The following is a 16603-nucleotide window of genomic DNA, read 5'->3' as shown; positions in this document are numbered from 1 at the left end:
CCCAACCCAGAAAATCATTTAAATCCCAATTTGGTAGGTGAAGACTAAGAACTCAGAGAAATTAAGCAAATTGCCTTTTTTATGTGTTCTCTTGTTCATGTGTTTTCTTCTCTATTTAATCATTTTGTAAAACACTTTACCTCCTTGTTTTACCATTTTCATTAGTCTCAACATCCAGTTTGGCTTACAAGTGACATGATGAAAATCTTACAGTCAGTCTGTGATTGAGGACAAAGATGTTTTGTTTTGAGAGTGTGTGCGTGAGAGAAAGCAGGGGAGGAGCAGAAGGAGAAAGAGAAAGAATCTTCAGCAGCCTCCCTGCTCAGCAGAGAGCCTGACATGGGGATCAATCTCACAACCCTGAGATTATGACCTGGGCCAAAATCAAGAGTCAGATGTTCAACTGACCGAGGCACCCACGTGCCCCATATTTCTTATTCGTCTTTACATCATCATTGCTTAGCACAATGCTTGGCCACCAATGAATGCTAAGTGAATCAGTTTCATTATCTTCAAAAAATATATCTTGTGCATTGGCTTATAACTTCTCAAGTGTATTTTTAAAACGCCTTTGAAAAACTTTTGCCAGAACTGGGAACATTTGCTCTTTTTATTTGAAACATAATGAAAAAGATCACCCAAGAGTATCTTCCCATCACCCCATACCATTGTACAGCCCTTCCAAGAAGCAGCCACTGCCAATAATTTGATGTATATCTTTTCTGATTTCCCTAAGTTCATAGACATTTCCATCTATATGTATAAATATTTGCCTTTTTAAAAATATAATTGTGCTACATAAAATGATCTGTGGCATATGCTTTCCCCCCTATTTAATATAACATGGATGGGGTATCTGGGTGGCTCATTTGGTTAAGTGTCCAACTCTTGATTTTGGCTCAGGTCATGATCTCACAGTTCGTAAGATCAAGGCCTGTATTGGGCTCTGTGCAGACATCAAGGAGCCTGCTGAGGATTCCCTCTCTCTCTCTCTCTCTCTGCCCCTCCCCTGCTCAGTGCACATATGTGTGTGCTCTCTATTTCTCTCTCAAAATAAATAAACTTAAAAAATACATATAACATGAATAGCCAGCACATACAGAGGCACATCACATTTTTAACGGCTCTGTAGTATTTCAGGGTATGATTTTTAACTACCGTTTATTTAGCAATTTCTGTATTCATGGACATTCTGCTTGTTTCAAATACTTTGCCTCCAAAGCAATATTCATTCAGCCCAATGAGAAGAAATATTTGAACAAGATAAAACATACTCCATTTTGACATGCCTAATATTTTCCAACTTTGTCCATTTTATTAAGAATATAATTATTGCCTAGGTCTGCACTTTTATTTTCCATTCAAAAATTATACCAACACTACCATACAAAGGAACTGTTCCTTCCCTAGAGGAACTATTTGCTACAAGAGAGTGCATTAAATGAAATCTGGTTATCTGCTGATATGAGAAAGTGAGCTTAATATTTAAAGGAAAGGTTAGGAGGGTTGGTGTACAGAGGTATTGTTAATTTGTAAACGTGGCTTAGGCCACGTTCTTTAGAAACAGAGTCAGAGTCCAGGACTCCTGTGCAAGAGATTGACAGGGTGCCCTCCGGGGAATTTGTAAGGAAGGGAGAGAAGCAAGGAAGAAGCTAAACAAAACTTGTATTTCAGCTGAATTCTAGCTTCCGCTGAATTCTAGAGTGAGTTCTGGAGTGTCAGTGTCACCAAGAGTTATATTAGAGGGAACTTTTATGTATATTAGAGTTGTATGTAAGAGGGAATTTTTATGCAGTTTAGCCTTCCTTAACTGATACCAGTGAGACAGTTCTTGAACAGAAAAAAATTATGTTGAATGAAGACATGTAAAACCCAACTTGAATGAGAAAAAGAAAATACATAAAAATGGGAAAGGTATTTATTTATTTAAAACTTAGAGGATAGGGTTGGATTGAAGAATTTACAAAAGTAGTACGGCAGTAATGAGCTAATCCCTAATCTGATTGAATTTAAGAATCTCTGATTTATCTCTAATAATAATAATATGTATGGATATGAAACATTCATATTAAACCAGTTTTTAAGAATTTTCATTTACTAACTGAGTAGTAACTATAGAAGCTTTTATCAGTACACTGGAAGTCCTTCACTTCCTATAAACCATATTTTGGGGGCACTTGGATTGCTTAGTTAAGCATCCAACTTCGTCTCAGGTCATGATCTCACAGTTCGTGAGTTTGAGCCCCACGTGGGGCTCTGCACTGACTGTGGAGTCTGCATGGGATTCTCTGTCTCTGTCTCTCTCTCTCTCTCTCTCTCTCTGCCCTGTTAGTGCTCTGTCTCTCTCTCAAAATAAATAAACTTTAAAAAAAACACATTTTTTATTTCTGTTTAGGATCATTTCACTTCTCCAGATGAGTATGATGACCCTACTGTGCTCTATGAAGCCATTGTGTCTCATGAAAAGAACCTCGTAATAGCTCATGAAGGGGACCCTGCGTGGCGGAGCGCGGTTCTTGCCAATTCTCCCTCCCTGCTTGCTCTGCGGCATGTCATGGATGATGGCACCAATGAATATAAGATCATAATGCTGAATAGACGATACCTGAGCTTCAGAGTCATTAAGGTAAGTTTTTGAGGCGTTTGTGTCTGAGAAAAGAAGAAAGGAACTTACATAACCTTGTCCTAACTTTAAAAAGTCATTGAAACTCTTTTTATAGACAAAAAAAAATGACCATACTACATTAGCATTATTTATGAGCACTTAATTTGATTTATTTTAATGTAATTTATTCTGTCCTCTGAAATTTTCTCAAGTACGATAGAGTCTTATAATGTTTGCTTATTTTCTTTCTGTGGCAGTCTTATCTATTATATATGCTGTCTCTTCTTAGAATATCAGCATCTCTTCTTAGAATATCAGCACCATATTGCTAATCTGATTCCTAGGTTGCAAAATAATACCATAGTTTGTACTTTTCATTGTTTTTTATTTTTTGATTTTTTAAACATCTCATGGCTTTAGGTAGCTTAATTTCTGAGATTTTATTTTAATAGTTTATAACGATTTGCTTTTTATCTACTTCATTTAATCAACCTGCAAAGTCACAAACATCCTTTTAACTCTAAATATTTGTTACTGCTCATTTCTATCAAAAATATCTTATTACCCCGATTGCAAAATGCAACACTCTATCAATTTGGTAAACTTGGTATTTTTGTAAGGCAGACCAGGGAAGAGAGTACCGTGGCTGCTTATTATTTAACAGCCTACGAATGACAATGGAAAATTGAAGAGCTCCTATTCAAATGTGACGTACTTGTATTTCTTGCTTTTCACTGTTATCATAGGTCTTTTGTATCTCTCCCATTTATACTCTTCTGTTTATATGAGTTTCATTCTTGGCCCCTTAACCTAATTCCCATGTGTTCTGGTTTTCAGGTTAATAAGGAATGTGTCCGAGGTCTTTGGGCAGGACAACAGCAAGAGCTTGTGTTTCTACGTAACCGTAATCCAGAGAGAGGGAGCATCCAGAATGCAAAACAAGCTCTGAGAAACATGATAAACTCATCTTGTGATCAACCTATTGGCTACCCAATCTTTGTCTCCCCCCTGACAACTTCTTACTCTGACAGCCACGAACAGCTTAAAGAAATCCTTGGGGGACCTATCAGCTTGGGCAATATCAGAAACTTCATAGTGTCAACCTGGCACAGGTGAGCCATGGGGTTGCATATTTCAGTGATGGTGTGTCCTGACCATCTTCATCCAAGCAGTTTTCATGAGCATCACCTGGAAAGCTTCTAGAAAAAGTACAGATGCCATGGCACAATCTAAACCTATTCTATCAGGAACTTCGGGAAGTAGTCTATTTCAAACTCTTATTCAATACATCAAATGTACAACTCTGGTCAATAACCACTGCTCCAGGGGCACCTGGGTGGCTTAGTCAGTTGAGTGTCTGACTCCTGATTTTGGCTCAGGTCATGATCTTGTTCATGGGATTGAGCCCCACGTCAGGTTCTGTGCCTGCTTGAGATTCTCTCCCTGGCGCTCTGCTCCTTCTTTGCTTGTGCTCGCTCGCTTGCGCTCTCTCTCTCTCTCTCTCTCTCTCTCTCTCTCAAAATAAATAAATAAACTTTAAAAAAAAAAAAAAAGAACCATTCCTCCAGCATTTGGTAGAATCTTGAATAGTTCCCTTTTCTTTAGCTTTTCTTACTCTATATTGCAGCATAGTGCCACTATTAGGATGTGTGAGCCAACAAAAGGCAAATTAGAGAAAAACGTAGGAAACCTGAACAAGCTGATTACTTTTGTTTTATTCCATTCTAGCAGTAGGGGGCGCACACTGTATTTGCTGAAACTCCTGCTTGTGCGATGCGGAGATACTACTGCCATTTTAACAATCCAGTCATCACTCAGATCTCGAATCGGTGGTGTCTTCAAGTGTGCACATGAATTTTTTCTCTTCCTTTGTCTAGTAAATTACGGTGTTTTGTATAGGAACATCATAGTTTGGTGACTGGTGAAGAAAAGTCACGGAGTATCTTCAATTTCTTACAAGCTTTTGTTCAAATCGTTAAATAACAGAACTTAAAAACAGGATGTGGAATTGGGGTGGCAAACTCTCAAATAGGCATCTTCTAGGCATATTCAGAAAAAAAAAAAAAGTTTCACCATTTTAGTATAAGAAAGAAGAAATAAACCAGAGTGGCGTTCAAAGAAATTTCTTTCCAAAACTATCCGTTGTGCTGGAATTGCCTTGAAGAGGTTGAGTTCTCTTCCCCCAAGAGAAATGGTATAGAGATTAGAGTGCCTAACTGCCCTGGTTTGCCCAGCACTGAGAGGTCTCCTGGGAAGCAAGACGTTCAGTGCCAGACTGAGACAATTAATTGTAGGCTATCCGGGATAGTTGGTCACCCCACATTAAAAAGGCAGGGGCGGGGCAGTGATTACAGCAGTGCTCATCCAAGTGTGCTACAGCAGAAATGAGGTCTTCCGGGGTGCACACTTCAGAGGCGCTGAACAGACGCTGCCAAGAATTCTGTTTCCATCTGTAATCTTAATGGTGCAGTTTTGTTATGTGCAGTTTATTATGGTTCAGGAAAGATGGCAAGATCAGAAAAGATGATAGAGTATATAAAAGTGAAGGTAGATTGGGAAGAATTGAGGCAGTGAGTATAACAGGGATAGTTCTTAGGCCATCCTTTGAAAACATAACTGACCTTTTTTTGTTTCTCATATTTACTATACTGTAAAGACTTTGAAAGGTGAATGTTAGTAGCATTAAACATTCTGAATAGCTGGAAATAGAATAAAACCCCTATCTTGAGGTGATTGTGGGATAATGCTGCTTACTTTGGTGTTTGTTCCCAGGTTAAGGAAAGGGTGTGGGGCTGGCTGTAACAGTGGTGGCAATATTGAAGATTCCGACACTGGAGGTGGAATTTCCTGCACTAGTAACAATGCAACAAGTGCCAGTGACCCCCATAGCAATGTGTCCCAGGGAAGCACTGCAAATCCAGGGCAAGGGTCGGGAGCAGGACCCCATCCACCTGTCACATCTTATCCTCCAACACTAGGTAATGTGAAAACAAACTTACGTGTCTAAGCCTCTTAGCTCTGGGGCTCAGTTAGTATGCATGTCTAAAGAGAATTCTAGATTACCTACTTGGAAATATGTAAAAATATTTTGTTTGATTCCTGGTTGGATGTTACCCTATTTATATTTATCCCTTTATATGTATGTAAAATTTGAAATGTCATGTCTTTGAAAGTATAATTTTTAAAGGCTAATAATAATCTAGTTTATAATGTGATTAACTTCTCTTTCATTGGTCAATGGTTTGGTTTCTTCGAATGTTACAAATAAACTTTGTGACTGCTGTTGTCTTGGGCTAGAGACTTTAAAAATGCAATCACTAAATCAAAGTTTATGGGAATATTTAAGATTCATGACACATAAGGCCAAAAGTCTTTCCAGGAAGCTTTTGTTTTTGTTTTTGTTTTTTTAACCAGTTGGTACTCTCACCAGTTACACAAAGGAATGCCCATCCTGTAAACTTTGACTTGGAGTATTATCGGTTCCCTGCTTGCTCAGAAGAACAGGAGAAGGGGTGGTCTTTAATTTCATTGTTTTAATTTGCATTGCTGTGATACCCAAAATTGAAAGGTTTTAAATTGAGTTTATCACCTGTTTCTCTCTTTGAAGTACCTGTTAAATCTCTTGCCCGTTTTTCTATTTGGGTCTTTTTATTTTATTTGTATATTCTGTATTCAAGTTCTTTGTCAGTTTTCTGTACTACAAATGTCTTTTCCCATTCTATCCCTTGACTTGCGATTCTCTTTCTGTGAAGAGTGCCTCCCCTTCTTTTATATATATATGCATATATAATTATTAATTATATATCATATTATATAAGTATATTGTATAAATTAATTTATATGTGATTATTATTATATATTAATTGTTATATAAATAAATATATAATTAATTTTTTAAGTTTATTTATTTTGAGAGACAGAATCCCGGGCAGGCTCCATGCTGTCAGCACCAAGCCTGATGCAGGGCTCGAACTCAAGAACTGTGAGATCGTGACCTGAGCTGAAACCAAGAGTCAGATGCTTAACCCGCTGAGCCACCTAGGCACCCCAAGTAGCTTCTCTTTTGACAAGAAGTTCTTGGTTTTAATGTGGAGCAATTTGCTGATCTTTTCCTTTCTGATTAGTACTTTTTGTGTCCTATTTAAGAAATTTTTTCCTATCCCAAGGCACTGATGGTATTTTTTTTTTTTTTTACTAATTTTCCTTTTACATGATATCTGCAATCCACATGGTATGCAGTAGGAATCAGATTTAATCTGTTTTCATATGGCTGATTGGTTGATTCAGTGCTGTCTCCCTCCCCCCCCCCGCTTTCTATGAACGAGATGAAGTCTTAAGACATTTACTTATGTTAAAAAAAAATCCAATAGCATTGTAATCAAGACTAAATAGGTATATTATCAACATCTTGTGGTTCTTTTTTAACTTCTGAGTGAAAAGTTAAAACTTTCAGTATGCTTTTTTACATGCTGTTTGATCAGTTCTTTGTGTTTTCAGATAGAAAGTACATGGAGGAATTTTTTCATTAGAGTTAAAACTTACTTTCTAATTCTCACATTACTGTTAGGAGTCAGGAAAAAGACAAACCTGAGGAATTCTATCAAGCAATTTGAAAAAGGACACAGAAGAACCTGCTATTCAGTATCACTGATAATTCATGTATAGTAGCAATCCTGTAATGGATACGAAGATTGCAATGTGGTATCATCATCTCTCTATGGACCGTGTAGTGTGTCATTGGAACGGATTGAAAGGCCACTAATTCTATACCTTGAGAAATAGTTATGGATCTTGCCACATGAATCCTTAGTAAATATTTCTCATGGTCTCGTTTCCACGAGATACTTAATTTCTGAAGTAATAAAGAGTTATTCTTGTTATTCTGAAATATTTCTGTGGAAGATATTTTAGGATTTATCCCAGCATTAAATCCAGATACTTGCTGAAATTATTTGTGTCTTTCTTTTACTCCAGAATTTTAATTTTTAAAAAGCTTTAGCAAATTGGGTGGCAAATTGGGCAGCAAACTGACTGAATGGCTCAGTCAGTTAAGTGACTGACTCTTGATCTTGGCTCAGGTCATGATCTTACAGTTTGTGATCTGCATTGACAGTGTGGACCCTACTTGGGATTCTCTCTCTCTCCCTCCCCCATTCACTCTCAAATAAATAAACTTTAAAAAAAAATTGACAAGCTTTAGCAAATTAAAATTATATTATCAAAACCACACAAGAAAACCGATCTCAAATATTTATTTATTTTTGATAACTTAAAAAGTTTTGAATATAAGCGTTAAATTCAGTACATTCAAGTCATTTTGCTTAAGGGATGAAGATTTAGGGAAAAAAAAAAGAAAAGAACCGCGTTTGAATCACGCCATCTGGAACAAGTGCTGTTGTTTCTCCCTCGCTAGGCACTAGCCACAGCTCCCACTCTGTCCAGTCAAGCCTGGTCAGACAGTCCCCTGCTCGGGCCTCAGTGGCCAGCCAGTCGTCTTACTGCTACAGCAGCCGGCACTCGTCTCTCCGGATGTCCACCACGGGGTTCGTGCCCTGTCGGCGCTCGTCCACCAGTCAGATATCGCTCCGGAACTTGCCGTCCTCCATCCAGTCCCGCCTCTCCATGGTGAACCAGATGGAGCCCTCCGGTCAGAGCGGCGTGGGCTGTGTGCAGCATGGCCTCCCCTCTTCCAGCAGCTCCAGCCAGAGCATCCCGGCCTGCAAACATCACACTCTCGTGGGCTTTCTTGGGACAGAGGGAGGTCAGAGCAGTGCCGCCGACGCCCAGCCGGGCAACCCCTTAAGTCCTGCCAATAATTCACACGCCAAAAGGGGGGAAGTGATTTACAGAGTCCAAGTGAGTAAGCCCACAGTGCTGGCACTGTCTCACCTGTTTGTGTTTATTTCTCGTTTGTCGAGTGGAGGATGCTGGTGAAAACACACCTCATATTACTTAGTCTGAAGACTAGGACGTTTTTGAATGTTGAAAAAAGTTTCTGCCAGCCTGAAAACTGGAGGCAAGTAGTTTCTCAGTGGTGATTGTTGTTCCGCACTCAGCTGTTGTCATGTGGCCCTGGCAGTAAGGTCTGCTGTAGGCTAAAAGGAATTCAGGAGGTGGCCTTTCAGATTGTTTTTTGTCCAGTTATAGGCCATGGAGAACTTGAGACTTAGTCTGGGAAAGAGATTTTACTTGAGATTATATAATCTGTCATCATCCAGAAAAAAATTGAATTAGAAATGACCCATATTTATTTACAATACAGATCGTGGATCCCAGTCAAGTTCTGGATGGGATCAACCTATCAAAAAGGAAAGAGCTGCAGTGGCCTGATGAGGGTGTCCGGTTAAAAGCTGGGAGAAACAGCTGGAAAGACTGGAGTCCTCAGGAGGGCATGGAAGGCCATGTGAGTTCTCTTACGAAGCTGACCCCTGCTCTCACTTTTTGTGTAGCCTGACCGACTTGTGTGCACGTTTTTAGCTAATTGATGTTCATGCTTTTTTAAATGCACCTTTTGCTGAATTATCAAACAGAATGACTGTCTCTAATTTTAAGTGAAGTTTGCAAATGCATTCAAGGTCCCTGCCACTAATTTATTTTATTCTGAATCATTAGGTGATTCACCGATGGGTGCCTTGCAGCAGAGATCCAGGTACTAGATCCCACATCGACAAGACAGTACTTCTGGTCCAGATTGATGATAAATATGTGACTGTCATTGAAACCGGGGTACTAGAACTTGGGGCTGAAGTGTGAGCCAGTGTTTTATAACTACATTTCTCTTCCCTCTCCATTCCGAGACGTTGGAAAAAGAGAGGAGAGCGCAGAAGACGCCTGCAGGTTTTCCTCTGCTCCTGTGTGGGAGATACTTGGATGTAGAGTGGGCTCGGCCAAGCGCCTCTCCTTCGCCCTTCACCCTGACTCCTGTCACTGTCTCCATCCCCAAATAAAGCTGAACTATTTTTTTAAGTTAGCTGCCGACAAAACATTTTGCATGAAGGATAAAGTTCTGTTAAATTACATCCTTACAAAAATTTTTTTCCTATGCATTGCCTATGCTTTAAATCAACAAACTCTTCATTTCTAAACTACGATCTCATATTTTTCTAATTTCTTTGCCAAAAATAATTGCCATGTTTTGTCATAGAACATGAAATCCATTTACCTTGATTTTTAAAAACAGACCAGTGTAGAAACCTTCACTTTGACGTTTAGCAGTATGAAAGTTTCATGTACAGTGAAAGAGACTATGAACAGACATAGATTTATCTTATTCCTTGAGCGCTAAAAACTTTAATGAGAAAACTGCACTAATTTTTTACAACAATGCACTAAAGTCTGAGATTTCTCAGAACGTTTATTTATATATAAAAATAAAATACCATTATTTAAATTGCCTTTGGGATTAACCCCTGCCCTTTCCTTAAACATACATAGCAGGAACTGTGCTGCTTATTTTTTTGTCAGTAACCTATACTCCATGCCAGTACATTGGGTGTTTTCTCTAAAATGAACGTTAAGGGTCAAGAGGTACATAGCTTCGTCGTTGGAGATAGCGGTCAGTGCGTCGGTCCTGTGAACACCACTGCCAGCTCCTGTGTCCACACATCAGAGGCGCTCCAGCACCGGTGTGCCCCAGCTCCTCTTGGGGCAAGCTCTGCTGGGGTCAGTTCTGGGAAGAAAATACTTTTATTTTTCAAAGAAGAAGATGAGCATCCAGGAACTTAAAAAAAGGATTGATTGCTTTTCTATTCAGAGTCATTAGCTCTTGAAGTTACTCACATGCAGTTCAGTTAATCAAGTAAAATTTTTTCAAACGAAATTATCCAGATGGTGCAGTTCTTGTTATGTCCCTCTTCAGTAACCTCGCCTCTTATTTTGCTCCTCTCTTCTTTTTCTATTACTTGAATTTTATTTCCTGTAATTTATAGTGTGTAGGTGTAATTTGAAATATTTATAACTGTGAAATTGACTTAATATGTTGTCTCATAACTTAAATTTTATTGTTTTTTTTTTTTAAATACGCGTGTATTCAGGGAAATATATAATTCAGATTTACAATTGGGCTAGGTGGAAACTGTGGTTTAGATTTAATTTTCAACTTCCGGCATTTTTTAAATCCTTCTGAAAACTTTCCCCTTTTGTGTGAAACTCCAAAGAATATATATACATCTCCTGAGCATTTAGGAGCAGCCATCTTTCCACCCTACTGCAAACGGGAAGTAGAAAGCAGGTGTGAAGTTAATCTTCAATGTGTATTTTATTTAGTCTGATACATCCAGAGTGTTACTCTTTCCCCATGTGGCGCTAGCCACATTTCAGGTACTCACCGGCCACATGTGCCTGGTGGCTCCTGTATTGGACGGCACAGGTGTAAAGTATCTTTTGATGAGGTGACAGGAGAGAGAAGCTGTTTCCGCACTAACCCCTACTGTCGCTCTCACAGTATAGCATAACACTTCCGTAGATGGAATGAAAACTAACATCCGACTACATTTCCATTCCACAGTGTGGTTATTTTGCCCTTTTCTAATTTACAGTTTTCGTAGTTATTCAGGATCCAGTGTACCTCGTGCTGACATTTCCAGACTTCGCGCTTTGCCAAATGTACTTTTTAAAAACATTTGTCAAGTGATTTACTGAACCTTTACACAAAGGTACCCTTTCTAAATTGACCAACTAAAACGTATTTTCCTGATACTGTTGTTACATTCTGTATTTGCTGCATTTTGGCAAATCTACAGTATGTCATTAAGGTCCAAGGCTTTTATGTTTCTCTTCTGAAACCGAATATATGATCTGTCTACCTAACCATCTATATTTATTTAAAATCTTCTCAAAGGAATTATGATTCCTGCTGCCTGTTCTCTTTCTGAAATGAATATGATCTTTTCATGGTCATTACCTAGATGGGAAGATAAGTGGAATCCTTTCAGTCCTAAATGGAAGATAATTCATTTTCCTACACAGAAAAAAAAAATCTGAGCTTCAGATGATTCAGTCAGAAGGGCTATTCCTAGCCTCACACCCCCTACCCCCAATTGTTAAACACATTACACGCTCTAAAAATGTAAGACTAGATTTTATATGGAACATATATATTGGGTCTTGATTTGGCATGATAACTGTGGACATTCTTCTCAAGACAAGTTGAATTTTGTTATAACCCTTGAGGGAATTTATAGAATAGAAACCCTAACAGGAGCCCTGTTTTTATTTTTTAGTCTAAACCTGATGGTCTTTTAAAAGTCAGAATACTTTTCTAATAATTACGGCAGAGGAAGCAGTGATAATTGAAGACTCATGTCTTAACAACTGGACCTAAATTATTATGTGGAAATATACATGCTTTCATTGAGTAAATTGATCATACATGTCTTATTTTGCCTTTCCCAGCCCCCCTTGGAGAATAGTGAACTGCTTATTTAGATTCCCTGCTTAACTGTCTTCATTAGTGTACAAGACTCCAGCATACACACACTAGTGTCTTCAGTTCACATTTGCCAAAACTTTCAGAGTTCCATAATTTGAAAGTAAGAATATGTCATTAAAACACTAGCTTTTTATGCATTTCCCTTCAACAGAGTCTCATTGATACCTTTCTGGTCTTTGTCTTGTGTGAGTTTGTTTTTTCCCTTCTTTTGAGAGAGAGTCCTGGAGTGAATTATAAATTGTTACTTTCTTTTCTCATTTCCTCTCATTCAGTGGCAAAAATCATTTTACAACTCAAAGTTAAGTTTTTGGTTAATCTTCGAGCTTATAACTTGGTGTGAGCCCTCTTTTTTACATCATTTTCAGTACTTGATAGAAATTTAAATGTTCATTTTTTTCTAAAGAAATCTAAATTTTCCAAGAGTATAGATTAATATAAGATGTTGGTATTTAAGGGACTTGGGAGAGTAGGTGGTGAGGCTGTCTATTTTTACGATAAGAGGAGATTAATTACCTTTCAGGAAATTAATGAACAATCTTCACCAGTGTTCTGCCTTCTTTGAGTTGCTATTATTGGAAGGTGAGCTTCCCTTAGATTTGAAGTCGTTTTAAAAATATTTCAAGTGTAACTGAGATACTTCTACTAGTCCTTGAAACAGAAGTAGACAGATAGTATTTCTATCCTGAGTGAGGTATGGAAAATTATTCTGTGTACCGAATGTCAGGTCATAGAAGTTTTTATGTAGAAACTAAGTTTATAAGGAAGATGGGTTTTTCTTCTTGGGTTGGTTTATTTTTCTGTCTTCTATCAAAATATAAAAAACAGCCTCAAACCTAAGCAAGAGTAGTTAACTTAGCCTTAATAAATTCCACTTTGCTTCCATGCAACATCCTTCTGCCTCTGCTTAGAAATTCATTTGGTGGATTGCTGCATCGGTCCAGAAGTAGATGTCTTTTAAACTTACGATTTGTCCAGAGTCTAAAATTATCTTTTTCTTTTAGTTAACTTTCAAAAATCTTTCCTTCTAAATATATGACTTGAGAAAAAGATACCTTAGTAATTTTGCATCAGAATTCTTTGAATTTATGTTCACTAGCTATTAAACTATAAACTGCTACCCAGATTAATTACTTTTGTGTTTATCTTCCTTATTCTTTCATTAATATAGACAATCCCTTCCGTTTTTGTTTTTTTTAAAGTCCTCAGTATTCATTCTTGTTCTCTTTTGTAGTGTAATATAATCATACAGAATTACTTTGCCTGGACACAGACCCAGTGCATTTTTTTCCCTTTGATGTGATAAATTGTTCGGGTGAAGTATAAAACATCAGTTTTTATTCTAGAGGCTTTTCCTTTAATTCTAAAATGAGTGGAAAGAATAATGTCAGTCAAGGCTAAAATGATACTTGGAACCTGTCAAGGGACTTTGAACTTTCTGTTTTAGTCTTCTGACCATGCATTTGTGCAGCATAAGTTTTAATAATACATTGGAAATCTGCAGGTTTTTTTTTTTTTAATTAAGTTTTTTAAAACCAACCTCTCTTCATTTTTCTTTTTTAAAAATCTGGTTGATATATACCTAGGCCTTCTCGTTTTTGACTTGCGAAATGTTGAGGTAAGAATTGTGACTGGAAAGGAATTAATTATTATACAAATAGATCTGGTGGGTATGTGAGTAGAGTGTTAATTTTGCTTGAAACAGAAGTATATTTTCTGCTTTGAATCTCCTCACCAGAGTCCTCTGTCAAGAACTATGTATGATAAGAATTTCTCTTTATTGCCTATCAGCCCACATATTCTTTCTGAAGTAGAGTAAATAAGTTCTATTTGTGAGCTGAACTTTATCATCTGCCATTTTATGGAAGCAACACAGCATTCTTTGGGGGAAGCAGAACTGATTGTCCTCGCAAGGTTATGTGACGACTCTGCTCTCAGACTTACACCTGTTGTATAGGGTTATACCTTTTTTCTTACGCCTCAGCTCTGCACCTGACAATTGATGGTTCTGTGGAGCCAAGCTAGAAGGAACAAAGGTCATGTGAGAGTGGCGAGGATGGATTCCTGGGTGTTACTTGTGCAGGTGAAGGGGCATCCTGGAATTCTAACCAGAGTAGTTGTCGGAAGTGAGATGGCTGCTCCAGATGACTCCTGGGTTTAGTGTAACTGTGGTTGAACAAGATTTTTTTATGTATGAAGCTTGATTCCACAACCAAAATAACAGAAACGTGGGGAAAATCCTGTCTGCTTATGCTTTTTAAAGCTTACGGTTTAAGTGAAAATAAATTGTAAAAACTGATTACCTTAACCCTATACAATGAGCTCTGCATGAGGAAATGGAAGGAAGAATACTACAAGTGATTCAGGAAGGTATATGTGAGGAAGGAAAATGGGTTTCCCTTTTCTGATCATGGGCTCTGAAAGTATTCATTGCCTTTACCAGCATTCAGTATAAACCAGAGATAAGAATATATGTACTCGCGTGGGTCTGTGAGTGTGTGTGCGTCTGAGTGTTTGTTATTCTAAATAGCTTGTAAATATTGTAGTTGTTTAAAATGGAAAATAAAAGCTGAGATTGTTTTTTTCTTTGCAAATATATTGCATCAAAAATACAGTATTGACAGTGGATAAAACACTGAGGAAATAAATTTTTTTTCATTTTGCCTTCTGTCCATTTTTGTCAAGAAAAAAGAGTACATCATATAAAGCTCTGCATAGCATATTTTAAAACATGTACTTGGTTCTGAAATAATCATTTTAATCAGAAGCTTTGGCCTATAAACATGATTCAGCTTATAAGAGAAATGTACATATTTCATATTAAAAGGACACCTTTTCATACTTGGTAGAAAGGTTGTACTTTATGTCTTTTGAATTTATCTGAATATGTTATAGTAATGATACAACATTAGATGGAAAACCTAGGGTAATAAATGTGTGTATTGTTCACTGTATTACACTACGTTACAATATAGAGAAAGGAGTGCACGTTTGGATTATGGTCATCAAAATCAGACAAACTAACCTATTGTTTACATGTGTAATACTTAAGAGAAAATGCAAACTGAGAATGAGAATAGATATACTCTTTTTTTTTTTTTTTGAGTTTATGTATTTTGAGAGAGAGCTCATGAGCTCAAGTCGGGGAGGGGCAGAGAGAGAATCCCAAGTAGGCTCCACGCTGTCAGCACAGAGCCTGATGCAGGGCTTGAGCTCATGCACTGTGAGATCATGACCTGAGCCAAAGTCAAATGCTTAACTGACTGAGCCACCCAGGCAGCCCGAGAATAGATATACTCTTGATTAAAACCCTTATTGAGCCATTAGTGAGTCATTTTAACTATTAGTAACAATCAAAACCATCAGGATGCTGATTATGTGCCATCTATATCAGAGTCCCAGACAGTTTTCTGTCTTCCTGTCCAGGATCACAATGGCACGACTGGGGATGTAGTAGTATTTAGTCTTAAAGGACATTATGTTTTCTAGTGACAAGAAACCTGGAGGTTAAATGAGACACATCTTCAAAGAAAATAGGCTGGGTAAGTGAGCTGCATCAGCCTTACAGCCAGAGATTGAAAGGGCAGAAGACATGAAATTTGAGTCCCATAAAAGTTCTTCATTGTTCTTAAAGCGCAGTTTACTTAGGATTTTTCCTACTAAAGAAAGGATCCCAAAGTTTTGCCGACCTGTAGCCACTAAATCTCACTAGGTAGATGCATTTTCCTGTGGGGAAGGCAAAAAGCACCTTGTGAAGTAAGGGCATGACCCAAATGGTGGTTTCTTATGTATTCAGTCAGCACTTGTTACACACAATATTTGTTTTATTCCCCCCTTCATAGGTACTTATTAAAGGAAATTAGGTATAACTAAACTTCATACTTGGGAAAATGTAATTTGGTACAAGAGGATCCCTAGATTGCTTTGTAACTTCATAGGATGCACAGTAACAGCAAATGGCTAGAGATGAATCCATCTTGTCTGGTAGCCTTTTAAAACTATTCAGTGTTGGGGCGCCTGGGTGGCGCAGTCGGTTAAGCGTCCGACTTCAGCCAGGTCACGATCTCGCGGTCCGTGAGTTCGAGCCCCGCGTCGGGCTCTGGGCTGATGGCTCAGAGCCTGGAGCCTGTTTCCGATTCTGTGTCTCCCTCTCTCTCTGCCCCTCCCCCGTTCATGCTCTGTCTCTCTCTGTCCCAAAAATAAATAAACGTTGAAAAAAAAAATAAATTAATTAAAATAAAATAAAATAAAATAAAATAAAAAAACTATTCAGTGTCAATATGCAGTAAACTGTGCCAAAAGGGAAAAGTCATCCTTTAGTCCAGGGCTCCCTTTTGTTCCCCAGAACATTGTATGAATACATAATAATTGGCCCATATAAGAATACTTCAGGTCTTGGGGCACCTGGGTGGTTCAGTCAGTTTAAGCAGCCAACTCTTGATTTTGGCCCAGGTCATGGTCTCACAGTTCCTGAGATCAAGCCCCATGTTGGGCTCTCCACTGGCAGCATGGAACTGCTTGGGATTCTCTCTCTCCCTCTTTGTGCCCCTCCACTGCTTGCTCATTCATTC

General features: G+C 38.1%; 1 protein-coding gene across 6 annotated transcripts in view; it reads left to right on the top strand.

Annotated features, from left to right (window-relative positions):
- Nucleotides 1-14695, top strand: part of PCNX1 (pecanex 1) — a 172458-nt gene extending 157763 nt beyond the window's left edge. For 4 of the 6 annotated variants that reach the window (XM_047079418.1, XM_047079415.1, XM_047079416.1 and 1 more), the window contains 7 exons: nt 2396-2626; nt 3443-3717; nt 5378-5583; nt 8019-8461; nt 8868-9008; nt 9218-9254; nt 9403-14695. In XM_047079418.1, coding sequence (XP_046935374.1) covers nt 2396-2626; nt 3443-3717; nt 5378-5583; nt 8019-8461; nt 8868-9008; nt 9218-9254; nt 9403-9689 — 1620 coding nt within the window. In that variant the 3' untranslated portion in view covers nt 9690-14695. Of the gene's footprint in view, nt 1-2395; nt 2627-3442; nt 3718-5377; nt 5584-8018; nt 8462-8867; nt 9009-9217 lie in introns of all 6 variants that reach the window. The other 2 variants (XM_047079419.1, XM_047079417.1) reach the window with 1 other exon arrangement.
- Nucleotides 14696-16603: the final 1908 nt, after the last annotated feature.

Source organism: Lynx rufus, unplaced genomic scaffold (genome assembly GCF_022079265.1).
Source record: "Lynx rufus isolate CCGP_SWC_20201006 ecotype Redwood Valley unplaced genomic scaffold, mLynRuf1.p SCAF_17, whole genome shotgun sequence".
Classification (NCBI taxonomy): Eukaryota; Metazoa; Chordata; class Mammalia; order Carnivora; family Felidae; genus Lynx; species Lynx rufus.
Note: the sequence above shows the minus strand (reverse complement) of the source record. Positions and strands in the feature narration are given on the sequence as shown.